This window comes from Hemitrygon akajei, chromosome 2 (genome assembly GCF_048418815.1).
Source record: "Hemitrygon akajei chromosome 2, sHemAka1.3, whole genome shotgun sequence".
NCBI classification, from domain to species: Eukaryota; Metazoa; Chordata; class Chondrichthyes; order Myliobatiformes; family Dasyatidae; genus Hemitrygon; species Hemitrygon akajei.
In genome coordinates, this window is record NC_133125.1 from 147,509,306 (window position 1) to 147,535,860 (window position 26,555).

Consider the following 26,555-nt stretch of genomic DNA (forward strand, 5'->3'; position numbering starts at 1 on the left):
GCCCTGCTGAAATAAGCATGGACGTCCCGGGAAGAGACGTCGCCTTGATGGCAACATATGTCTCTCTAAAATCCTAATATACGTCTCAGAGTCAATGGTACCTTCACATACATGCAAGTCACCCATGCCATGGGCACTGATGCACCCCCATACCATCACAGATGCTGGCTTTTGCACCTTTCGCTGATAAAAATCAGGATGGTCGTTTTCATCTTTGGCACGGAGAACTCGACGCCTGTTTTTTCCAAAAACTAGCTGAAATGTGGACTCATCTGACCACAGCACACGGTTCCATAGTCTTTTGGTCCATCTGAGATGAGCTCGGACCCAGAGAACTCGCTGGCATTTCTGCATAGAGTTGATGTATGGCTTCCTCCTTGCGTAATACGGTTTCAAGTTCCGTTTCTGGATGCAACGATGGACTGTATTAAGTGACAATGGTTTTCCGAAGTACTCCTGAGCCCAGGTGGCTATCTATAATTGTCACAGTAGCATGATGGTTTCTTAGGCAGTGCCGCCTGAGGGCTCGAAGATCACGCGCATTCAACAGTGGTTTCCGACCTTGCCCTTTACGCACTGAGATGTCTCTGAATTCTCTGAATCTTTTCACAATATTATGTACTGTAGATGTTGAAAGACCTAAATTCTCTGCAATCTTGCATTGGGAAATGTTCCTTTTGAACTGACTAACAATTCCGTCACAAATTTTGGCACAAAGGGGCGAGCCACGACCCATCCTTGCTTGCAAAGACTGAGCCTTTGATGGACGCTACTTTTATACCCAGTCATGATACGTCACCTGCTACCAATTAGCCTGCTTAATGTGGAGTCTTCCAAACCGGTGTTACTTGAATATTCTGTGCACTTTTCAATCTTATTTTAACTCTGTCCCAACTTTTGTTGAGTGGGTTGCAGCCATCAAATTCTAAATTTGTGGATATTTACAAAATACAATTAAGTTGGTCAGTAAAACTATTGAAAATCTTTTCTTTGTACTTTTGTCAGTTAAACAAAGGTTCACGTGAATTAACATATCAGAGATTTTTGTTTTTATTGCATTTTGGAAAATATCCCAACTTTTCTGGAAATGGGGTTTATACTTAACAAAACATTACCTTAAGTGTTGAATGTGAACCCACATCCACCACTTCGACTGGCAACTCGTTCCACTTCTCACCACCCTCTGAGCGAAGAATATCCCCCTCAGGGTCCCCTCAGATATTTCACCTTTCACCCTTACCATATGACCCCTAGTTCTAGTGTCGCCCGATCTCAGTGGAAACCCTCATAGCAGGTGACAATAATAAACAAATTACTAAGTCCGTCTCTCTTTGTGATGTTTGAGCAGTGAACCGTTCTGGACCAAATCCCTGCCGCTGTTTATTGGTTTTGGAATTAGTTTATTAGTTTATTGTTGTCACTTGCACTGGAGTACAGTGATAAGCTTGTCTTGCATAGCTTCATACAGATCAGTTCATTACACGGCACATTGAGGCAGAACAAGGGAAGGCAATAACAACACAGAATAAATGTAACACGAGTGAATCTGCAGATGCTGGAAATAAATAAAAACACAAAATGCTGGCAGAACTCAGCAGGCCAGACAGCATCTATGGGAGGAGGAGGCCTGACGAAGGGTTTCGGCCCGAAATGTCGTCACTACCTCCTCCCATAGATGCTGTCTGGCCTGCTGAGTTCTGCCAGCATTTTGTGTTTTTACAGAATAAATGTAATGGCTACAGTGAAAGTACAGAGTAGGGAAACAGTACGGCCTTCTACATCTACCATCTACCCCATCATCATCCTCAGCAAAACTACTGGTTATATCCAGGTATGAAACTCCCCCCACTAATGTCCCACAGAGGGGCACATACTGTGAGGACAGTGGGGGAGTGCCCAACACTTCTCCCTCCTGAGTAGGACCAATCACGACACCACTAACCTCCCCGGTATGTTACAGGGTCACTGATCACTTTAACCCCGAGCTAGTTCTCTGGTACAGTGCTAGTTCTGGGAATGGTAGCTCCAGCCATTTATCCATAACACTATCAGGGCAGAATTAGGCTCCGCACCTCTGCCTTTATCTGATGCCGCTGTCTGATCCACATGGTGGAAGGTGAAGCCCTTGTTCTGGATGCTGGGGGTGAGCCATGACTCTGTGGAGCAGGGTATGCAGCAGTCCCTGATGTCCCTCCTGGTACTGCAATCTTTCTCAGAGATCTTCACTCTTAATTTTCAGAGACCGTACATTAGCCAGGAGGATGGTAAGAAGGGAAGTGGGGTCTTAAAGCCCTGTGTTTCAGTTTTACCTGCAGTCCACTGCAGCAAGCTTGCTTTCTCAAATTCCCTGCATACCAGAGTAGGTCCCGTAATCTTTCTGCTACTACATTAGCACGCTGGGTGTTCTGCAGTTGCGGGGACTCGAGAGGAGTCTCCACATCACATGTTCTGGGATTGCCTGACACTTTCTGAGATATATTACTCAAAGTCACAGAGAGAAGTGATGTTAACTGTAATGAACCATGATTTTACTGGTCATAACCTCAAGCTCAGAAGTTGGAGAGTGTGCAGATACACTCAGGCGAACTTGTGCAGACAGTGGAGGCTAAGTCAGCACAACTGACTGTCCATGGCGAGTTTCTGGGCACCACTAACCCTCATTGTCTCCATCCCCACCTCCCATCCCATAATTCTAAACCAGCACATCCACCCTGGGGTTAGGACGTAGAACATTACCAGAAAAGGCCCTTCAGCCCAAAATGTCTGTGCTGACCATTATACCAACCCAGTTAATCCCACCTGCTTGCAAGCGATCCATATCCCTGATTTCCTGCTTGTTCTTAAGCCTGTCTAAATGTCTAAATTCCACCTCCTCTCCTGGCAGTGCGTTCCACGTACCTACTGCTCTTTGTGTAAACAAATTGCCTCATTAATCTCTTTTAAACATTCCCCCTTTTGCCTTAAAGTTCTGCCCTTTAGAATTTGCCCCTTTAACACTGGGACAATGATTCTGGCTGTCTAGACTATCCATGTCTCATTATAGTTTAAATGTATTTCAGGTCACCCCTCCGCGGCAGAAACAATCCTAATTTGTCCAACCTCTCCTCACAGCTCAGGCTCTCTAATCCAGGCAGCATCCTGGTGGAGCTCTTCTGCACATCCATGCTGTAATGGAGTGACCAGAACAGCATACAACACTCCGGATGTGGCCTGGAGCTGTGACATGACTTCCCAGCCGTGACATTGAAGACCCCGAATGATGAGCGTTAAGGAAGAAGTTCCTGGGCCAAGGTCCCACCGTGTTGAGGGGGAGCTGCCCAAGTGCAGTGAGCTTCAGTGAACGGGAGGATCACAGAGAGTCAGGGGCTGAAGGGCCGAAGGAGGTTAGAGTGCGAAGGAGGGACAGGAATGGAAGGAGTTACAAACCAGAACGGGGGATCTCAAATCCACCCGGTTGTGTCTTTTGCCGGAGTTGTTTATTCTGTTATCTTGCACTAAACCTTACCTAGGTTTGCCGTATTCCAGTAGGAGATGAGCATTGCTCCTGAAAGTATCACCACCTGTAGTAATATCTCCACTATCAGGTTTCTCCCCCACACAGGGACCGAGCTGTCAGAACTTCCTGTTGAGACACGGAAATTGATAAACCGGTTTATTATTGTCATATCCTCAGAGCTACACTGAAAAACACTGTTTTGCTTGCCATCCGTACAGATCTCTACATTACTACAGTGCACGGAGTAACATGTACATTGGAAAACAATTTCTGGCTGCAGAGAAGGTGCAGTGCAGGCAGGGAAGAAACCTGGGGGAAAGCCACTCAGTCACAGGTAGAACGTGTAAACTCCACACAGACAGCGCCGGGGCTCAGAAGACAAACGAGATGGGAAGTGTTGGAATCTGGAACAATGCTAGAAGAACTCCACCTGTCAGGAAGCATCTGTGGAGGCTAAATGTTGAAAGTTGATTGAGTCAAGACCGGGCATCAGGACTGAGAGGGGACATGATAGCCGGAGGAGTTGTGAGGGAGGAATAGAAGTTGGTGAGTGATAGCTGGACTTACTGCCCACTGGTATGAACAATGAATTTCCCAGTTGTCACATAACCCACAGCTCCCCACCCCCACCATGCTCTCCCAACACTCTTTTGTCCACCTGGTTCTGTTCTCCCTTTCTTCAGTCTTCCCATCCTTTCATCCACCTGGTTCCAACTCTCATCTGGTTCCACCTCTCGCCCAGCAGCCTCTGCTCCCCACCTGATTCCATCTACATGGATGGTCCCAAGCCCAGTTACGAAGGGAGGAAGGTTGGGCATTGGGCTAGCAACCCCTATAAAAAAAACCCAGTGCTACAGAGAGGGCAACAGAAGCTCCAAAGACCACATCCCTGGGAGAAGAAGCACGAAGGTGGCTACACACGGGGAGAACCTGAACGACTGGCTCAGGACAGAGGACTCTGGCGAGCTGCTGCCAGTGGCTTATGCCCCGATAGAGAGGGTGGGCTTACGAAGACCCTCTCCTCCCCACCTGGATCCACCTGTCACCCACCAACCTCTGTCAAATGCTCCTCTATACTCTATATACTTCTATACCTAATAAATACTGGCAACCTTCCCTATCCCCTCTCAGTCCTGACACAGGGTCTTGATCTCAAACATCGACCTACTCTATGCTTCCTGACTTGCTGAGTTCTTCCAGCATTGTGGTCTCTTACAGCCGTGGCCGGGATGAAACCAGATCCAGGGAGTGTTGCTTCTAGCTGTGCCACTGGGAGGTAAACCCACAGGGTATTTGAACTGGAAATTCAATCCAGCAAAGCACAATTCTACCCTGACCGCTGATGTCTAGTGAGCACCAGTGTCGCCATAACCTTCCTGGTTCGAAGACTAGTACCCTGGAAAGGAAGCCCACTGTCCCATCCTGGGATCTCACTTGAACACGAGGGCAGCCCTTGACATGTCTTTGGCTCCCAATGCCATCTGGGAAATTAGGATGGATAACACAATATACTGCCTAACCAGATCCCAGAACTATTTCTAAAGAGTTCTTTCCTGATCTTTGCCAGATTACTGGTCTCTTCCTGTGCTGTGTCTATCTGAGACTCGATAAGAATTGTGTAATTCACAGAAAAGTGGCGCATTAGACTGACGCTAATTCTATTGAAACGACCAGTGTTTTATCAAATACACTACAGATACTTTTTTCCGATCTGAGGGTCTGAAGGAAGCTCTGTAGAAACTGGTCCGAGGGAGCCACCCAGTGGTAAGAGCCTTCAATTACATCAGCAGCATTTCACAGCGATTGAAACACTCTTAAAGCATCCTTGTCGAGAAGCAGCCAATTTGTGCGCAGAGGAAGGACCCGCAAACATAAATGAAGAACAATCGTGTGGTGGGCTTTGGGGGTTGGCTGGGACTGAAACTTGCTGGGTGGAGACCGAGTGTCTGAGGGAAGGGTTTGGAATTGGAACTGGTTTAGTATTGTGACATGATCTGAGATTCAGTGAAAAACTTATCTTACATACTGTCCACACAGATCAATTCGTTACACAGTGCATCGAGGTAGCATAAGAAAGAAAAACATTGCAGAAGAAATCGTAAAATCAAGAGAAAGTGTTGTGCGGGTAAACAATAAGTTGCAAGATGGTAATAGGCAGATTGTGAGGTCAAGACCTTTTAAGGTCCGCTGTGCTCATTCTATCGGTTAGACAATAGACAGTAGGTGCAGGAGTAGGCCATTCGGTCCTTCTAGCCAGCACCACCATTCACTGTGATCATGGCTGATCATACACAATCAGTACCCCGTTCCTGCCCTCTCCCCATATCCCTTGACCCCGCTATCTATAAGAGCGCTATCTAACTCTCTCTTGAATGCATCCAGAGACTTGGCCTCCACTGCCTTCTGGGGCAGAGCATTCCACATATCCACCACTCTCTGGGTGAAAAAGTTTTTCCGCATCTCTGTTCTAAATGGCCTACCCCTTATTCTTAAACTGTGGCATCTAGTTCTGGACTCACCCATCAGCGGGAACATGCTTCCTGCCTCCAGCATGTCCAATCCCTTAATAATCTTACATGTTTCAATCAGATCCCCTCTCATCCTTCTAAATTCCAGTTAGGCTGATGTGTTACCTGTCCTAGAGCATAGCATACCATCTCCACTCTACCCCAACCTCCAGCTTGGTTCATGAGCTCAGGACTTGACCCCCAGTCTCTACCCCTGGGGTGTGACAATCTACCAAGCCACTGTTAACCCTTGGCCTCAGTAGGAGTTGTCCTTGGGGAGTAGAAGGGTGGAATTAGTGGGCAGGCCTGCACTTGGCTAACGCCCAGTGTCTGAGCTGTCAGACATCAGCACCGGCAGAGGCTGCTGACTCCAGAGAAAGTCTGCCACAGCGTCGGCAGCTTCTGAGGTCCCGGGTGGGGAAGGTAAGGTAATTACTTCAAAAACAGATGTGGGTGTTTAGCATCTCACTCTCTGTTACCACAGCTATGACTCAGGCATGAAGTCTCTGTGAACATCGGAACAGAGAGCCTAAATGTCTGTCAACACACGCGTCTTCCAAACAATCAATGGGCCATAAAGAAGACTAGCACACAATCAGTCTAATTCTGCTGGATATTAGATGAGTTAATTTGTTCGAAATATTGTAGAATTATACAGCACAGAATGATGCAACTTGCCCCTGAGAACTCCAATGGCTCCCTACTAAAGCTAACCAACCACACCCCACGGTCTTATAACTTCTCTCAATGTCCTTTTTTTGACACTGGCCTGTTGAGTTCCTCCAGCATTTTGTGTGTGTTCTTAATCTCCTCTGCTCCACGGAATACAGACCTAACCTTTCTAGTTCCTCTTCAAACCGGATTGGAAAAGATGTGCACAGACATTGTGGCCGAAAAGGACTTTTCCTGTGTTGTTTCTATCTGAGACCCTGTAAGAAGTGTATCATTTACAGAAAATTGGCCCATTAGCGGACGCTAATTCCATTGAAACGAGCAGTGTTTTATCAAAAAAATGTAAGGTACTCTTTCTGATCTGATGGACTGAAGGAAGCTCTGGGGATAATGGTCCAAGGGAGCCACCCAGTGGCAAGAGCGTTCAATTACATCCGGACCATTGCCAGCCTTCTGCGGGGGAGCATCTTCCAACGAGGATACATTTCGCGTTCCCTGGTCTTCCTAGTCATCGGTGAAATTCTCATAATGTTCCTTCCCACCTAAGTCTTCTATCAATTCATTGATACTTACTTTTCCGAAAATGTATCCAGGTCGTGACGCTGACCGCGATTACAGTCACTGTCAAGACTTCCCAAACTCGAGGCGACCAGCTCTGTGCACCGCGGGGAATTAACCGCCCTGGGGAATTAAAACACCAACACAGTCTGGGTCGGAGTTCCGTGAGGTTAGAAGAAGGAGGGCTGGCTCTTTTCAAACATATGAGATCCCAAGGGGGAGATGCTGGGTGTTTCCACCAGTGGTAGAGTCACGAACGAGGGGAAATGGATACAAGATAAGGGTTCGGTCATTTAAAACCGAGGTGTACAGAACGAGGGTGGGTAATCCCTGGAATTTTCTGCCCTTGAGGGCGATGGAGATCAGATCTTGAGGTATTTTTAAGTTGGAGATGGATTCGTATTTGAAAAATTGAGAAATCGAGGGTGATGGGGAACTGGCGGAGAACAGGAGTTGATCATGTGGGATGGTGGGATTGGAGCGGGTTGAGAGGCCGAGTGGATTGATCCTGTTCCCAGTTTCTTGTGTTCTCCTTTTATTCTTGCTGGCGTTTTGGCACAAGGAGTGATTGGTAAATCGGTAAAATTGTTTATTATAGTTACGTGGACCGAATACAGTGAACACTTCGGTTTTGCGATGCTGAGCCCTGGTCCTCAGCTCAGCCTTCATTTAACCGCCCCTCTCCCCAAGCACGGCTTGTGGGGTCTCATCCCTTTGGAGACCGACACCGTGGGGCGTCGTGTACCGCGGCCACTGGCTGTTCACCCCGCTCCTGCAGCGACCCCCGCAGCCACTCCGAGATATCCTCAGCTCCGGCGAGGAAACATCCGGAGCCCGGTACGTCGGAACAGGAAGCCTCTCTGTGCTACGCCGAGTGGATCTCGCATCACCCTGAAAGGCGGCCTCAGGTGAAACCCAGAACTCATCTCCATGACAAGCTTTTCAGCGTATCCCGGCACATGTGACAATAATAAACCGAATCCAACTCCAGAATATATACTGTAACACAAATGTCCAAACACTAAAATTCCAATTCCGGGGGATCTGATCAGCTAGGACTGGGTTTCTTATCGATACATTCACCCTGCGGACCGTGCCGTGTGGAGCCGATAACACAGCAGCTCTGGAAAGACGGGGAGCTAAAGGTGGTCGGTTCCTTCAGCATGACGGTCGCGGCACTGAGGAACTGCGAAAGGTCCGACAGGTGACTACACTGCTGCTTCGGGCGAGGTTGGCGGACTGATAGCCGGGTTTAGGGAACGCGGGCGAGGGGTCGAACGGGAACTCACCGGTCGGCTGATTCGGCGGACCCACCGCGTTCATCCCTGGGCGCTGATACTGGCTCCAGCCCAGATCGGTGCTCTAATTACTGAGTTTATCATCTGACGTCCAGTCCACACCCAGCCACGGTTCACACACACAAGTAACTCTTCCTCGTATATACACTCAAAGACAGACACACAGCAGTCTCTCCCTCTCTCTCTCTCTCTCTCTCTCTCTCTCTCTCTCTCTCTCTCTCTCTCTCTCTCTCTCTCTCTTCCTCCCCTCCCTCCCTCACACTCACTCACACAAAGTGCTGGAGGAACTCAGCAGGCCAGGTAGCATCTATGAAAGAGTACAGTCGACTATTCGGGCCGAGATCGTTCGGCAGGATTCGGCGAAGTCAGCGTTAGAAGGTTGGGGGGTGGGTGGGGAGGTAGTACAAGGTGGCAGGTGATAGGTGAAACGGGAGGGGGTGGTGAAGTGAAGAGCTGGGAAGTTGATTGGTGAAAGAGATAAAGGGCTGGAGAAGGGGGAATCTGATGGGAGACAGTAGAAGACGATGGAAGAAAGGGAAGGAGGGGGAGCACCAGATGGAGGTGGTGGACAGGTAAGGGGATAAGGTGAGAGGGAATCAGGAAAGGGGGATGGTGAAGGAGAAGGGGGGCAATTACCGGAAGTTCGATAAATCGATGTTCCTGGCATCAGGTTGGATGCTACCAGTGTAAATGTCTTATTTCCCCCCCCTCTCTCTTTCTCTCTCTCTCTCTCTCTCTCTCTCTCTCTCTCTCTCTCTCCTCTCTCTCTCTCACACACACACACACACACACACACACACACACACACACCTCTCGGTGCTTTACTCTGAACCCTTGGGCAATACCATTGAGTTTATGCCACTCTCCAGGGGGAATAAAATAATAATTCCAAGGAACTGCAAAACACAAAATGCTGGAAACACACGGCGGGTCGGGCAGCGTCTTTGGTGCGGGTGAACGTCTCAGTTCTGATAATCTTTGACCTGAGACATTAACTGTTTCGCTGCTCGACCCGCTCTTTACCCCCATCACTTTGTGTTCCTGTAAAACACCTGATGCACACAGTTATATTCCGGTCTGTAACTCCCCACCCCACCATAGTTCAATTTTCTACATTTTCTTTCATCGAACCCCTTTCTTATACAAAATATCTTTATTACAAATTCAGTGCTACGTGTACAAACCAGCAACTAACACAATCACCACATTACAAATATACGATACACATTAAACTAAAATGTTTCCATCTCTGTCAATCATGGCAATAGTCCCCCGCTGGAGCCCAGCGCTTGTCAGGGCGACCGGGCGATGAACGGTGTGAAGAGGGCGGGTGTGCGTATTTGCAGATGAGGCGAAGGGATGAGTGAGTGAAGGAGTGGTTGGAGAGGAGGCGGCAGTTCAAGGAGGGGAATTAGGCAGGAATGGGAACTGGAAATTGCGGCAGGTACTCCGTTCGGTGGAGGGGGAGAAGTTTTCAGCGTTCCGGGTCATGAGGAGCGGGAGTGAAAACGTCGTGTACAGTAAGGGCGAACGTGTGTGAGAGTCCGGAGGTGGGGGAGCGATGGCCGGGGGGGAGGGGACATTACGGATCACCCGGGCTTTCTGTCATCAAGACGCTGTCTGTGTCACCGCGGGGTCTAAGAGCGCCAGACAGGGACGGAGAGGGTGTGTGTGTGTGTGTGTGTGTGTGTTGGGGGGGGGGGGGGGCTGGGGAGAGATCCAACAATCTACCAGATATATGAAACTGCAGATACTAGAACTGCAGATACTGGAACCTGCAGATACTGGAACTGCAGATACTGGAACCTGCAGATACTGGAACTGCATATACTGGAACTGCAGATACTGGAACTGCAGATACTGGAACCTGCAGATACTAGAACTGCAGATACTGGAACCTGCAGATACTGGAACTGCATATACTGGAACCTGCAGATACTGGAACCTGCAGATACTGGAACTGCAGATACTGGAACCTGCAGATACTAGAACTGCAGATACTGGAACCTGCAGATACTGGAACTGCATATACTGGAACCTGCAGATACTGGAACCTGCAGATACTGGAACTGCATATACTGGAACCTGCAGATACTGGAACCTGCAGATACTGGAACTGCAGATAATGGAACCTGCAGATACTAGAACTGCAGATACTGGAACCTGCAGATACTGGAACTGCAGATACTGGAACCTGCAGATACTAGAACTGCAGATACTGGAACCTGCAGCAACCAGTAAAGTGCCAAGGGAACTCAGTGGGTCGAGCAGCATCTGAGAGGGGTGCTGACGCTTCCAGATAAAACCCTGCCTGAGGACTGGTAGTGTGGGGGGAGGGAGGGAGACAGTCCTAGATATCCCCTCCTTTAGAACATAGAAATCTACAGTACATCACAGGCCCTTCGGCCCATAATGTGGTGCCAACCGTGTAACCTACTCTAGAAACTGCCTGGAATTTCCCTAACACATAGCCCTCTGCTTTTCTAAGCTCCATGTACCTGTCTAAGAGACTCTCAAAAAGACCCAATTATATCCACTTCTACCACCGCCGCCAACAGTGTATTCTACGCACCCACCACTCTCTGAGTGAAAAACCTACCCCTGACACCTCCTCTGTACCTACTTCCAAGCACCTTAAAACTTTGCCCCCTCGTGTTAGCCATTTCAGCCCTGGGAGAAAGCCTCTGACTATCCACACGATCAAATCCTCTCATCATCTTTCACACCTCTACCAGGTCACCTCTCACTCTCCATTGCTCCAAGGGGAAAAGGCCGAGCTCACTCAACCTATTCTCATAAGGCATGTTCCCCAATCCAGGCAACATCCTTGTAAATCTCCTCTCACTCTCTCTATCCACATCCTTCCTCTAGTGAGGTGACCAGAATAACCTGGGACAGGCCTCACAAGGGCCTGGGGTTTTACAAATCCTTGAGCTTTTTGACATCGCACACCTCCTTGTCACATGTTTCCTTTTTTCCTGATGAAAGCTTCAATACCCTTCCTACTGCTACCCTAACTAGTCCATATTTCTTATACATTGTGCGCGTGTGTGTTGTCACGTACCCCGTTAAAGAACCAGCAGAATTGGAATGCACATTGGAGTCTGGTATCACTATAAACTAATAGTGTTTATTAGTAACTAAGCAATACAGCAATATAAATGCAGATATATTGAACAGGTCAGCAATGATATATATATAGACACACACAAGTGTGGAAATAGGAACAAAACTAGGCTCTTTCAAACCTAGGGGTGGATGGATGTAGTCTTATGAAGATGAAGAGTGTTCAGTTCAGTTTGAGGTAGTTAGTTGAGTTGCATTGGAGAGAGAGGTGAGCTGATGCCGTCGATCTTCCCGTTGTCTTTTGAAATCCCGTTGAAGTCACCGACTGTGACCATAACACGTGCGACCGTTCTTCAGTGGTGGAATTATCACCCAGGCAAGGGTGGACACACAAATAATTCCCCACCAGTCACACCTTTTTCACACTGTGAGAGCCACTGATCTATTTCGCTGAATCGATCCTCCAAAAACCCACCTTCATGTGGGCACAACAAAGCTCGTCTAAAACCGTGTGTCTGTGTTTATCAGCGGACCTGGCATTTTATCTCCGCATGCTGGACACCAGCTGTCCATCAACCTGCTCCGCCCTCCTCTCTCTGTAAGGACTTTACAAGCAGGTAAGTGTCCTTGCAGAAAGGTAAACAACTTGTAGAGAAACCATAACATCAATCTTTCGAGCAGACTCTGTCTGTCTGTCTCTGTCTCTCTCAATAGCAGCACAGTTCGTAGGGTCAATTCTGGACCCCGTCACAACCTAGGGTCATTTCTGGCCCTGTCACAGTGTGTATTCTACAAAGTTGCGTGCTCATGAGGTTCAGGTGGAGATTCTGTATGCCTGTGTGTTGTAAAGCATATGCGTATATACTGTACCACGGTACTTACGTTGGCTCTGCTGTTTGCTTGGGAAGAACTTATGAAGTAAATTGCTGAGAATTTTCCCTAGTTCCTGAAGCAGGGCCGCTAATTTTACAGGATAGCCCTATATATTCCAAGAATTGACAAATAAACTGCTGGCTTTTGCAGGGTCTAACATCCCGAAGAAAGAAGGTCATAGTGACAACAACGTTCCTTCTTTGTGTACTGTTCATTGTGAGGTGGGAAGAAGACAGACGGTTAGGCTGCCCACCGGGAAGTCTCTGGTTGGGTAATGGAAGGCTTGCTGACCTTCCCATTGGTCTGTGCGTGGACTCTCTGGACCAATGGTGAGAGATGGAGGTGGAACAGTTTGAGGTAGAGAAGGGGTGGTTATTCTGGGCTCAGAATTCCAAGACATAAGAGCTAACGTTTGGGCAAATGACATCTTCAGGGTGTGAGAATTTGGTGCGGTTGTGTATAGTTACGGACTCTTTCACTCTTATTGAAACCGGAAGGTGAAATAGGCTAACGTGCCTCAGTGTCCAAACCCACTGCATGGATTCACTCAATTCTGCCTTTATGATTGTAGGCTGCTCTGAATGAGATCTGGAACACACTGAAGGAGAGGCAGAAGGCCATTGCCAGTGCCCAGATTAAACAGAAGCTGAACATGGCTGAGGTGGAGGTGAGTTCAATGGACAGTCCCTCCAAGGTCACTCAGTTACTTGTTCTCTACCTGCTTGCTGACATTGGAATCAGTCTGAGCAGTCAACGGATGGTGCCCGACCTGCTGAGTTCATCCAGCTTTTGTACGTGTTGATTTGACCACAGCATCTGCAGTGTACTTTGTGTTTACTGTTGGAATCGGTCTGAACTCAGCAGGTCGGGCAGCATCTGCAGTGTACTTTGTGTTTACTGTTGGAATCGGTCTGAACTCAGCAGGTCGGGCAGCATCTGCAGTGTACTTTGTGTTTACTGTTGGAATCGGTCTGAACTCAGCAGGTCGGGCAGCATCTGCAGTGTACGTTGTGTTTACTGTTGGAATCGGTCTGAACTCAGCAGGTCGGGCAGCATCTGCAGTGTACTTTGTGTTTACTGTTGGAATCGGTCTGAACTCAGCAGGTCGGGCAGCATCTGCAATGTACTTTGTGTTTACTGTTGGAATCGGTCTGAACTCAGCAGGTCGGGCAGCATCTGCAGTGTACTTTGTGTTTACTGTTGGAATCGGTCTGAACTCAGCAGGTCGGGCAGCATCTGCAGTGTACTTTGTGTTTACTGTTGGAATCGGTCTGAACTCAGCAGGTCGGGCAGCATCTGCAGTGTACTTTGTGTTTACTGTTGGAATCGGTCTGAACTCAGCAGGTCGGGCAGCATCTGCAATGTACTTTGTGTTTACTGTTGGAATCGGTCTGAACTCAGCAGGTCGGGCAGCATCTGCAGTGTACTTTGTGTTTACTGTTGGAATCGGTCTGAACTCAGCAGGTCGGGCAGCATCTGCAGTGTACTTTGTGTTTACTGTTGGAATCGGTCTGAACTCAGCAGGTCGGGCAGCATCTGCAGTGTACTTTGTGTTTACTGTTGGAATCGGTCTGAACTCAGCAGGTCGGGCAGCATCTGCAGTGTACTTTGTGTTTACTGTTGGAATCGGTCTGAACTCAGCAGGTCGGGCAGCATCTGCAGTGTACTTTGTGTTTACTGTTGGAATCGGTCTGAACTCAGCAGGTCGGGCAGCATCTGCAGTGTACTTTGTGTTTACTGTTGGAATCGGTCTGAACTCAGCAGGTCGGGCAGCATCTGCAGTGTACTTTGTGTTTACTGTTGGAATCGGTCTGAACTCAGCAGGTCGGGCAGCATCTGCAGTGTACTTTGTGTTTACTGTTGGAATCGGTCTGAACTCAGCAGGTCGGGCAGCATCTGCAGTGTACTTTGTGTTTACTGTTGGAATCGGTCTGAACTCAGCAGGTCGGGCAGCATCTGCAGTGTACTTTGTGTTTACTGTTGGAATCGGTCTGAACTCAGCAGGTCGGGCAGCATCTACAGTGTACTTTGTGTTTACTGTTGGAATCGGTCTGAACTCAGCAGGTCGGGCAGCATCTGCAGTGTACTTTGTGTTTACTGTTGGAATCGGTCTGAACTCAGCAGGTCGGGCAGCATCTGCAGTGTACTTTGTGTTTACTGTTGGAATCGGTCTGAACTCAGCAGGTCGGGCAGCATCTGCAGTGTACTTTGTGTTTACTGTTGGAATCGGTCTGAACTCAGCAGGTCGGGCAGCATCTGCAGTGTACTTTGTGTTTACTGTTGGAATCGGTCTGCCTTGCAGAAGGCTTTTGTGACTGAGATGGACCAGATTCGACTCTGCTTTGCTGAAATGACAGAGCTCTTGAGGGGAAAAGTCCAAAGTCTGGCCGAAAGGCTGGAAGAAAAGAAGCAGAACATCTTGAAAAGGATGGAATTGAGACTGGAAGAAATCCAGGAAGGTCTGACACGCATCGGGGCGGACCTGCCAAAGGCAGAGGAACAGCTGCAGGACGAAGACAGTTTTCAGCTGCTGCAGGTACAAGCTGGAGCAAACAGGGTATGTTATAAAGTTAAAACAGAGGATATAAAGGTCTCCGTGGTAGCGTAGAGTTCAGCATGATGCCATTACAGCACCAGGGAGCTTGGTTCAATACTTGTGCATTCTCCCTGTGATCCTGTGGGTTTCCACTGGGGGCTCCGGTTTCCTCCCACATTCCAAACGTGTAATGGTTAACAGGTTATCTGGTCACACGGGTGTAACTGGGCAGTGCGGGCTCATTGGGCCAGAAGGGCCTGTTACTGTGCTGTGATCTGTAAATATAAAAAACATAAATATAAAAACAATTGGAGTACCTAACATTCATTTAAAAAGGAACAGACTATCCAGCAATTATCAGAGGTGGGTTTATGGATGAGTATGTCTATGAGTGTCTGTGTAATGCATTTATTTTTTGAGCTAATTGCTTGCCAGGGTATAATTTCTACTCCGTTGAGCAATCAGTTGAAGAAACTATGTGACTTGTCTAGACGGCACAATTAAATATTCCACTGGTGGGAAAATAACAGCAACATTTCACCATAAGATAAAGCAAAAACAAATTTCACGACATAAAGCAGGATATTAATTCTGATTCTGATTCTCTTAATTTTTTTCTTTCTGTTTTTGAAGGGATTCTCAGAGCTGAGGTAAGTAGCTAATCATGAATAAATATCCAAAAATGTTCAACATTGGGACATTTGCTTTGCTTTATGTACAGTCTCTCTATATATACAGGTGTCCACAAGACCTGCGGCCTTTAGAATATATACCTGAAGATCTCTCTCTGGACTTACCAAGTGGCCTTTTAAAGTACGGTTTGTGGAAAGAGTTGGGAGCTGTCATCAGTCCAGGTAAGAAAGGAAGAGGTCCTTGGAGCTATACACAGCCTCAGGATGACCCAAGATGCCATTACACTAGGAAGAGTGAGATTACAATAATATTGCCAGGATTTGAGTGACTGAGGTAGAGGGAGAGGTCAATCAGGGTGGGACATTTTTCACTGGAACATATAAGAATGAGGGATGATCTTACAGAGGTCTGTAAAATCGTGAGGGAAATAGACAGGGTGAATGTGTATAGTCTGTTTCCCAGGACTGTTTTAAAGTGTGAGGGAAGAGATTTAATATGGAACTGAAGGGCAGCTTGTTTTACCCACAGACTGGCCATGAGACCGAGGGAGCAGTTGAGGCAGGTACATTAACAATATTAGAAAGGAACTTGGACAGGCACGTAGGTAGGAAAGTTTAAGAGGGAAATAGGCCAAGTGTGGGAAAATGGGACTAGGTTGGATGGGAATCTCGGTCCACGTGGATCAGTTGGGACAAAGGGCCTGTTTCCATGGTATATGACTCAATGACTCTACTTGGCTGGAGAGCAGTCCCCATTGTCATCAACGTCAAACTTCAACCAGCAGCAGAGAGATTGAGCAGAATAGTTTCTAAGTGATGTAACTGCAGGATAAATATTGTCCACGATACTTTACACAGAACAGCACAAGTGCAGGCAGTTCAGCCCACAATGTCTATGCTGACTATAATTCCAATTCAAACTAATCCTATGTACTTGAAAATGCCCTTTTCCTCTCCATTTCCTGCCTGCCCATGTGCCTGACTACCGGTAAATGCTTCCTAAACATTGTTATATCTGCCTCACAATCACCTCTGGCAGCATGCTCTAGGCAACCACCACTCTGTGTAAAAAAACTTGTAAATCTTCTTTAAATTCACACCCTCCCTACTGTCGGGTCACCCCTCAGCCTCCACCACTCCAGAATAAACCATCCCAGTTTGCCCAGTCTCCCCTTATAGCTCATGCTCTCTGTTTCAGATGGGGATTGAGATGAACCTTTTCTACAGCTTCGCCAACACCTCCTGTGATGTAGTGACCAGAAATGCACACAAATCTCCAAATATGGTCCATCCAAAATTTATTTGTACACTACAACGTGACCTGCCAACTCTTAAGCTCAACACTCTGAACAATGAAGACAACTTCTTTGCCATCCTAACTACATATGTTGCCACTCTCAGGGTGCTATGGACTTGCCCCCAAAGATCTCTCTGCACTCCAGTGCTCCCAGGGGCCCTGCCATTTACTGGGCACTTATTTCTTACACTTGACCTCCCAAAGTGCAACTCCGCACTCTTGTCTAGACTAAACTCCATCTAGCTTTCCTCAGCCCAAACAACCAACTGAGAATATCCTGCTGTACTTGCTGGACTCATTTTGCTTCATTTGGCGGATGTCTAACACATCACCCCTCCTCACGAGTGATTGGGAGAACCTTCTTTACCCAAAGGGCAGTGTAAATGTGAGCACTCCCCACCCCACGTGGTTGCATTGAGTAAATGCAGAGATGTTTAAGAGGAAGATGGGTCACCAGGAGAAGGAGGAATAGAGGGCTGTGCTGAGGAATTACTAGAGGAGGTTCTGGTGCAAGTGTTGTGATGAATGGCCTCTCTCTGTATAATTCAGCCATGATTATTCCTGGTTTTCAGTATTTCCCCCTTCAGTCCACCCTCCCTCCCCCCACCCATCCCACGATATCAGAGACTCCAGGTCCCTTATCACAGTCCCTCATAATTTTCTACACCCTTCCACTGGCCAGTACCCTGCAGTGTCATTGGAATCGATTGGCCGAGGTTATGTGGGACTGCAGAGTAGCCTGCCTCCCTCTCCATGAGTCTACTGACTCCCACAGGAGCTTTCATTACCTTTGTATTAGACCGCCATGGTCAGTGCTGAGTTCTGCAGACAACTCCTGACAAGGACTGCACAGCTTCCATTTTGGTCTGTGAATTGACTTGGCTGAATGCCCACTTCCTCCTTTTCACCCCATCCCTCACCTCTCATCCTCGTTTCGTCCTCCCATTTTTGTCCTCTTTCCCACACCCCCTCCCCTCCAATCCTCCCATCCCCCGTCATTGTGCCGTTCCCCCTTCTGATCCCATCCGGTCACTCACTACACATTCAGTTCACTTATGGTCTCTCCCCCCCCCCCTCCCCCAACATCTCTCATCCTCCTGACCCTGTCCAAATCCACCTTTCCCCTCCCCTACCTGCAGCAACATGCCTGTCATATTTCACTCCCCCCCCCTCGCCACTCCACCGATCACCTGCAGACACCTGTCCCATGACTCCCCATGCCCTCTTTATTCTGGCCATTTCCCCGCTCCACTCCCATTTTGATGCAGGGTTTCAACCTGAAACGTTGCCAGTTTCTTTCTCCCCTTGGATGCTGTTTGATCCTGTGAGGTTCCCCAGCAGATTGTGAGCTGCTCCAGATTCCAACATCTGCAGTCTCTTGTGTCTCATCTGTTTGCGAAACACTGGGGCGGTTCTTCAACATGTGTTACTGCGCGATTTTGCAAACTGCTCTGGTGATCAGAATTTCCATGAACTCTCTATGCAGCATGTGATTGCAGATTGTTGTGGGCGTATAGATATAGCTGCTGTCTTTTTGGGTCATAATGACTAACACTAGAGGGCATGCATTAAAGGTGAAAGGGTTAAATTCAAAGGAGATGCATGGGGCAAGCTTTTCTACCCAGGGAGTAGAGAATGACTGGAATGCACTGCCAGGGTTGGTGTGAAGGCAGGTATGATAGAGGTATTTAAGACAGTCTTGGATAGGTACATAATGCGCAGGAAATGGAGAGATACAGACATTGTATAGGCAGAAGGGATTAGCTTAGTTAAATATTTAATGAAAAATTTGGTTAGTTTGGCACAACTTTGAGGGCCAAAGGGTCTGTATTCTCTGTGCTTAGCAGACCAGCAACCCCACTTCCAGGCAAGTCACCCTGATTTCGCATTGAGCAGGGAGCACTGATGATTCCTCACCAGACAGTGGAGCTGGGACTGCACTGGGAACCGATTGTGCAGAGGTGGTCCACGAATGACATTGAACGGCCGTCAGCAGAGGGAGGGAGGACATGGAAGGTGTTAAAGAGAAGCAGGAGAGAAGACAATGGGGAGAGGGTGTCTGATGGAGGAAGGGAGGGTTCTAATGACCTATTGACCCCTTTCCTGAACACAATCTTTTTTTATTCCTCTTTCTGTCTCATCCTGAAAACTCCTAATGTACGAGCAGTGCCTAAGGACAGAAAACCTGAAATAGGAACTAAAGAGTGAGCCATTCAGCCCTCCCTGTCTTTCCTGACATTTAATGGGACCACCGCTGTCCCTGCTTGTTAGCTAAGTTATGCACCCAGCAGGTCTGCATGAGGAGAAACAGAATTAACATTTCAGCTCAAAGTCCTTTCGTCTGGACTTCATCGTGACCTGTTAACTCTGTCTCTCTCCCCACAGAAGCTACCTGACCTGCTAAGCATTTCTAACATATTCTATTTTTATTAAATTTCAGTACTTTGACTTTCACTGAGCTAATGAACTGTTCCTCCATGTGTCCCTTAGTGCCCTCAGATTATTTCCTGTCACAATCTCTGTCTGTGCATTGGGTGTGTACCATTAAACTCAGCCAGACTTCACTTCTGCATTTATCAATCACCCGCAATCTTCTGATTTCCCACTGTCTATTTCTAGGTTAGTTATTCCCCCTTCTAAATCTTCCTTCAGCTTCCAATTCCCCTGCCCAGCTAAATGTTCTGGCAATTTGGGGGGAAAAGGGGAGACATTTATTACATTGCAACCAGTAAGCTGTTGTTTCTGCTGGGCTTGTTACAGCACAGCAGGAGGTTAGCAGAGAACCGATTGCAGAAGCAGCAGTGTGATATAGGACCAGGTAGCTTTTGGGACAACTATTGGTCAAAGTCAAAGTTGAGTTTACTTTCAAATGCACAGATACATGTGTGCACAGTGCAGCGGAAAACTTACCTGCAGCAGCATGACAAGCCCTTTGCATCACATACACAACGTTCACAAGAAAATCATAAATGAGAAATAAATTCCACATTCAGAACAAGGAAACAAAGCCCATTGTAGTGAAAAGTTGTCAAAGTGTCAATCTAAGGAGGTAGTGACTAGGGTTGTTCAGATTGGTTCAAGAATTGAATGTCTGAAGGGAAGTAGCCGTTCCTGAACCCCGTGGAACTTGAGGCTTCCATACCTCCTGCCCAATGGTACAGTAGGTGCAAGAAGATGGCATGGCCTGGGCAGTGACGATCTTTGATGGTAGAGACACACGAGACTTCAGATGCTGGATTCTGCTGCAACAACTGACCTAATGAAGCTTCTTACCTTCCTGTGCATTCAAACTAGCATTCCAAAGTCAGAGCCGGAGCTGTTCGGACGGAATATCCGTGTTCATTCCGGTTGCTGCGGACTCGTTTTCATGGGGAGTACGTGGGGTGGTGGAGGGCATATGCGGGTATATTCTGGGGGCAGTGTATACCACTGGGGGTCTACCTTTTGGAGATCTGGCCTGATAGGGTGGTTTATTTTGCATGGGGCTGACTGTAGTTAATTAATGTCCAGTGCCCCACATTTTGTGTATAGCTCTCCCTAAACGTCCCACCCCTCCATATGTCTGGACAGAACTTTCCCAGTCTAATCTTGGGCCCAGTTTTAAATGTTGCTTCTGTTTTCCCTCAGTGGGAAACTTCAGTTCAGTTCCACTTCTTCATTTGTAATGTCCGGTCACAGGGTTAGTTTGAGCTTGCTGCAGTAATCGGTCTTGGGGTACGAATGAATCTCTGGCCGGCTCAGACGAAGTGAGTCCCCCTCACCTGCCCTCTGTTGTGTTCCATAGGCTCTGGCCCACTGACCCTTAACCCGGCCACAGCCAGCCCGTGGCTCTCCTTATCCGGGGATCTGAGCAGCACGGGGCCCCGGCCCGAGAAGCGGCCGCTGCCCGAAGACCCGCTGAGGTTTGACCCCAGTCCCTGTGTCCTTGCTCTCGGAGGTTTTGTGATGGGGAGGCACTACTGGGAGGTGAAGGTGGGCCGCAAGATCTCCTGGACTGTCGGGGTGGTGAGCGAACTGGCCAGGAGGAAGGGCAACATTGTGCTGTCTCCCACCCATGGATATTGGACTCTGGGACTCAGGAACGGGGTGACATACAAGGCCTTCACCGGTGCCTCGGACGAGCTTCATCTGGATCTGCAGCCCCGGGTAGTGGGGGTTTACCTGGACTACGAGGGAGGCCAGGTGTCCTTTTATAACGCCGATGGGATGTCCCACCTCCACACCTACCACGACAGGTTCAGCCAGAGGCTCTTCCCGTTCTTCAGCCCAGGAGCGACACTGGGTGGCAGGAACGCCGAGCCCCTCCGGCTGCTCCTTTCTTCTACCGGCGATCCCGGCCCGGGCCTGGAGAGGCTGGCTGGGCCACCAGAGCCCGAACGAGAGGATGCCATCCTTGCGGCTCCACCGGGGGACCCCAGCGACGGGTTCCCGGGCAGGCGCTGGGACTGGGTCTGCTCCGCCCTGCTAATCTCCCTCGCCGCCGCCTGGCCAGGGAGAGCCGACTTCCTGGAGGTGTACTTGGTCTGCTGTGGTGTGCTGGGATTTTCCGGCCTGTGGTGGTCTCTGCTGGATAACAGGAACGTGGCTGGGATCTCTTGGCGGTTCTGTGGTGTGCTGGGCCACGCTGGGCTCTCTTGCTTCCTGCTGGCTTCTGCTGGGCTCCCTGGAACCTGCCTGGTTGGGCTGAGTTTCTTTGGGTGGTGTCTGTCATCCCGAGGTTACACAGTCCCTTCCTGGCTGGCGGTGAGCTTTGGGGGCTTTCTGGGGCTCCTGTGGCTGTTGGACAATAATACTTGGATCTGGTGGGTCTGCTGTGGTGTGCTGGGATATGCTGGAACATTCTTATCATTGCTGGGCTGTGACAACGTCGCCCTGGTCTGCTGGTGGTGTTGTGGCACCCAGGGTTACGTTGGCTTGTGCCTTCTCCTGCTGTGCTCCTCTCCGCTCTGGGGTCTATTCTGGATCGTATCGGGCATGGTGGGGCTGCATTTGTCCTGGAGGGGCTCCACACACAGCCTGTGGACTCTGATGGGCCTGCTGTCCTACAATGCGGTGTGGTGTGTGCTGGTGGACAACGCTGAGCTCTCTGCGATGGCTCTGGGCATCGGCACCTTAGCGTGGTGGCCGTGGTCCCATCCTCACAGCAGCTGATCGGCCACTACAACGTCTCTCAGGCAGCATTTGCAAATTGACTTCAGCCAGCGTGTCTGCCGCAAAAGTCAAAGTGGAGTTTATTGCCATGTGCACAAGTATATGTATACACAGGTGCAGCGAAAAACTTACAAGATCATCACAGACACAGAGCTTCAGAGAAGCAACATTCACAAAAGTACATACATTAATCAGAATCAGATTGATTATCATTAATGTTGTATGAAAATTGTCCTGAGACAACATTGCAATGTAAAGGCACAATTAAATAAATTCTGAAAAAAAGAAATAATGAGGTAGTGTGCACTGGTTTGTGAGCTGTTCAGAAATCTGATGCCTGAGGGGAAGAAGATGTTTCTTGACTCTGGATCTCCAGTATTCTGTACCTCCTCTTTGATGGTATTAATAAGAAGAAGCATGTCTGATTGCGAGGGTACTTAGTGATAGATGCCACGTTAGTAAGGCACCACCTCTTGAAGATGCCCTCATGGTGTGCTGGGTTGGGTCAGGACACCAGTACCCCTCACCCACCCCCCCCCTCTGCTGACATCAGAGAGTTACTGAGCTTAACTCACTATCCAACAACAAAACAATCTGCTGGAGGAACTCAGATCTGTGGTGGGAAAGGAAATGCTGTGTTTCAGGTCAAAATCTTGCTTCAGGACCATCTACTCCATCAATGCCTCTCATCTTTTTATAAACAGGTCTCCCCTCAGCCTCTGACATGCTGAGAAATAAACGAGGATGATCCAACCTCTCCTTGTGGCCTATACTCTTGAGATAGGACATATCCTGGTGAATCCCTTCTGCACCGTCTCTTAAGCCTCCAAATCCTCATCATAATGGGGCGACCAGGACTACACACAAAACTCAAAATGCAGCCTAACTAAAGATGCATACAGCTGCATCATGACCAGCTGACTTATGTACTCAATATATCAACCAATGAGGGCAAGCATGCAGTGAACCTTATTTCCCCATTACTTGTGTTACTGTTTGCAGCCCTGGTCTTGCTCACTACAATCCTTCTGTGCATCAGTGTTCCAAAGTGTCCCATCATTTTCTGTACACCTTCTTACACTTGGCACCTCACACTTGTCTGGAGTAACCTTCCTGCTGCCATTTCTCTGCCCAAATTTCCTGCTGAATTCTTTGACGAGCTTCCCCGTGATTCACAGCATGGCCACTTTTTGACTCACCAAACAACCCCGTTACATTTTTGTTAAAATCATTTTTATATTTCAGAAACAACAGAGGCCTCAGCACTAATCCATGTGAAACACCAGCGGACACAAACCTCCACCTTCTATGGTCAACCCAGTTTTGAATTCGGTCCACCAAATCACTGTGGCTGCTATGTGCGTTAATCTGCGGGAGCAGGGCCCATGAGAAAACTTGTTGATGCTTTACTAGGGTCACGTAGGGTCTAGTACATTGTAGACAACATCCACCGACTTATTCTTGTCAAAAATCCCCTTCACCTCGATCCACTGCATTTCACCTTCCAACAAAATGGGCCCACAGCAGAAGCCATCTCTCTGGCACTACGCTCATCTCTGGAGCATCCGCACAGTAAATACACTTAATATAGATTATTGTTCATTGACTACAGCTCTACCTTCGGACAGGTGGGGCTGATCAGCCTTGGACAGTAGCCTGCCTAGGAGAAGGAAAACTCTGATTTTAAACCGCGAGGAAGAAATCTGGAGCCAGGGTCCCTAAGGCAGTTTGATGTTGTTTACAATTTTACTCTGGCAACCTCTGTGACAATATTGGTGCCAAGGTGTATTGGCGCGTGCCCTTCCCTTAAACTTCATCAGTGATGTGGAGAGGGGGATCCTGCTGCATGGGTGACAACCGGTTCTTCACATCTTCTCTGGAGAGGACACAGTCCACCACAGGCACAAACCCATCTCCTGGGATTGACGGCTGCTGACTACTATAGCTCCACCTTCAATCCCGTAATTCCAAACCAACTCAGCTATGAACTCCTCGAGCTCACTTTGCAACAGGACCAACAGACCACAATTAGCAAGGATAGGCATCAGAACGTCTGTGACAATGATCCTCAATAATGACTGCATCCTCAGCCTCCTACTTTGCCCCCTTTACACTCATGACTGTGGGGCAACACTCTGCTAATTCCACCTAAGGGTTTGCAATGGGCTGGATCACGAACAATTACAAGGCAGACTACAGGAAGGAAATAGAGATCCTGGTGGCACGGGGTCAAGACAACAACCTTTCCTCAAGAGAAAGGATCTGGTCACTGACTTCAGGAAGTGGGATGGAAAGCGTGTTGCTGTAGGTATCGATGATGCTGAGGTGGAGATGGCAGGCGTTTCAAATTCCTAGCAAATTTCACCGATATATTGTCCTGATCCAGCCAGGAAAGCTCACCAAAGCCTTTGCTTCCTCAGGAGGCAAAAGAAATTTGGCACGTGCCCAGTGACCCTCATCAGTTTTTCTTGATGCACTAAACATATCCTATCTCGGCTTGACGTGGCAACTAAACTCCCCAAGACCAAAAAGTTGCAGAGTTGTGGATGCAGCTCGACACAACACAGAAACCGGCCTCCTCTCCACAGACTCTGTACATTTTGCTGCTTTGGTAAAGCAAACATAACCAAAGACCAACCCGGCCAGCCCGGAAACTCTCTCTTGCCCTCCCTCCCATTGGACAGAAGATACAAGAGCCAGAAACATGTACCACCAGGTTTAAGGACTGCTACTACCCTTAGTTATAAGAGTATTTATCATATTATCCTAATATGCTAAGATGGATTCTGGACAGCCAGCACTTTGTTATGGCTTTGCCCTTCATTCTGCCTGCACTTTCTCTGTAACTAACATTTTATTCTACTTTTGTTTTCCCTTGTACTACTTCAATGCAGTGATGTAATTAAATAATGTATATGAATGGCATGCAAAAGAAAGTTTTTCACTGTACCCCCTTTCACTTAAACCAGTGCTCCCTAGTGTTAGAGGTGAGCAGTGTTGGGACTGGGAGGCAGTTGCAGATGATGGATTTGTGGAGTTCACCTGCCACTATCTCTCAACTTTGCCCCCCGAGTTCCTCCAGCAGATTCTTTGTTGCTCCAGATTCCAGCATCATAGAAACACAAACATAGAAAACCTACAGCACAATACAGACCCTTCGGCCCACAAAGTTATACCGAACATGTCCCTACTTTAGAAATTACTAGGCTTACCTATAGCCCTCTATTTTATTAAGCTTCATGTAGCTATCAAAATGTTTCTTAAAAGACCCTTTTGTTTCCGCCTCCACCAGTGTTGCCGGCAGCCCATTCCACACACTCACCACTGTCTGAGTAAAAAACTTACCCCTGACATCTCCTCTGTAACTACTCCGCAACACCGTAAACATGTGTCCTCTTGTGGCAACCCTTTTAGCCCTGGGAAAAAGCCTCTGACTATCCACATGATCAATGCCTCTCATCATCTTATACACCTCTATCAGGTCACCTCTCATCCTCCTTCGCTCCAAGGAGAAAAATCCGAGTTCATGCAACCTATTCTCATAAGGCATTCTCCCCAATCCAGGCACCATCCTTGTAAATCTCCTCTGCACCCTTTCTGTGGCTTCCACATCCTTCCTGTAATCAGGTGACCAGAACTGAGCACAGTACTCCAAGAGGGGTCTGACCAGGGTCCTATATAGCTGCAAAATTACCCCTCGGCTCCTAAATTCAATTCCACGATTAATGAAGGCCAATACACCTTACGCCTTCTTAACCACAGAGTCAACCAGCGCAGCTGCTTTGAGTGTTCTATGGACTTGGACCCCAAGATCCTTCTGATCCTCCACACTGCCAAGAGTCTTACCATTAATACTATATTCTGCCATCATATTTGACCTACCAAAATGAACCATTTCACACGTTTCTGGGTTGAACTCCATCTGCCACTTCTCAGCCCAGTTTTGCATCCTATTAATGTCCTGCTGTAACCTCTGACAGCCCTCCACACTATCCGCAACACCTCCAACCTTTGCGTCATCAGCAAATATCCCTCCCCTTCCTCATCCAGGTCATTTCTAAAAATCACGAAGAGTAAGGGTCCCAGAACAGATCCCTTAGGTCCACTGGTGACCGACCTCCATGCAGAATATGACCCAATGGTCTATGGTCTCTTGTGATCTTCGGCGTTCCTGATTACTTCTGCATCTCAAATTCATGCCGGTAATAAATCGGCTTCTATAAATCACCCCTGGTGTTGGGATTAAGGGCGTGCTTGACAAAAGGTGAAGTGGTTCCCAACCTGGGGTTCATGGACCCCTTGCTTAATGGTATAGGTCCATGGCATAAAGAAGGGTCGGGAATCCCAGGTATGCAGGGGAATCAGGACACGGGATGAATGAGAAACCTGCGGTGGTGGCTGAGCTGACGAACGAAGCTGCAATTCCGCCACCCACCGGCTGTGGGAGCGGCGCTGCCGCGGAAGGCGGC

The 26,555-nt window shown here is 48.3% G+C and overlaps 1 protein-coding gene across 1 annotated transcript in view; it reads left to right on the forward strand.

Annotated features, from left to right (window-relative positions):
• Positions 1–22,340, forward strand: part of LOC140720966 (uncharacterized) — a 48,740-nt gene extending 26,400 nt beyond the window's left edge. The window contains exons 7-14 of the mRNA XM_073035840.1: positions 4,180–4,305; positions 7,051–7,189; positions 8,286–8,428; positions 13,042–13,137; positions 14,773–15,027; positions 15,640–15,656; positions 15,745–15,860; positions 20,720–22,340. Of these exons, the coding sequence (XP_072891941.1) occupies positions 4,180–4,305; positions 7,051–7,189; positions 8,286–8,428; positions 13,042–13,137; positions 14,773–15,027; positions 15,640–15,656; positions 15,745–15,860; positions 20,720–22,086 (2,259 nt within the window). The 3' untranslated portion in view covers positions 22,087–22,340. The remainder of the gene's footprint in view (positions 1–4,179; positions 4,306–7,050; positions 7,190–8,285; positions 8,429–13,041; positions 13,138–14,772; positions 15,028–15,639; positions 15,657–15,744; positions 15,861–20,719) is intronic.
• The last annotated feature ends 4,215 nt before the right edge of the window (positions 22,341–26,555 follow it).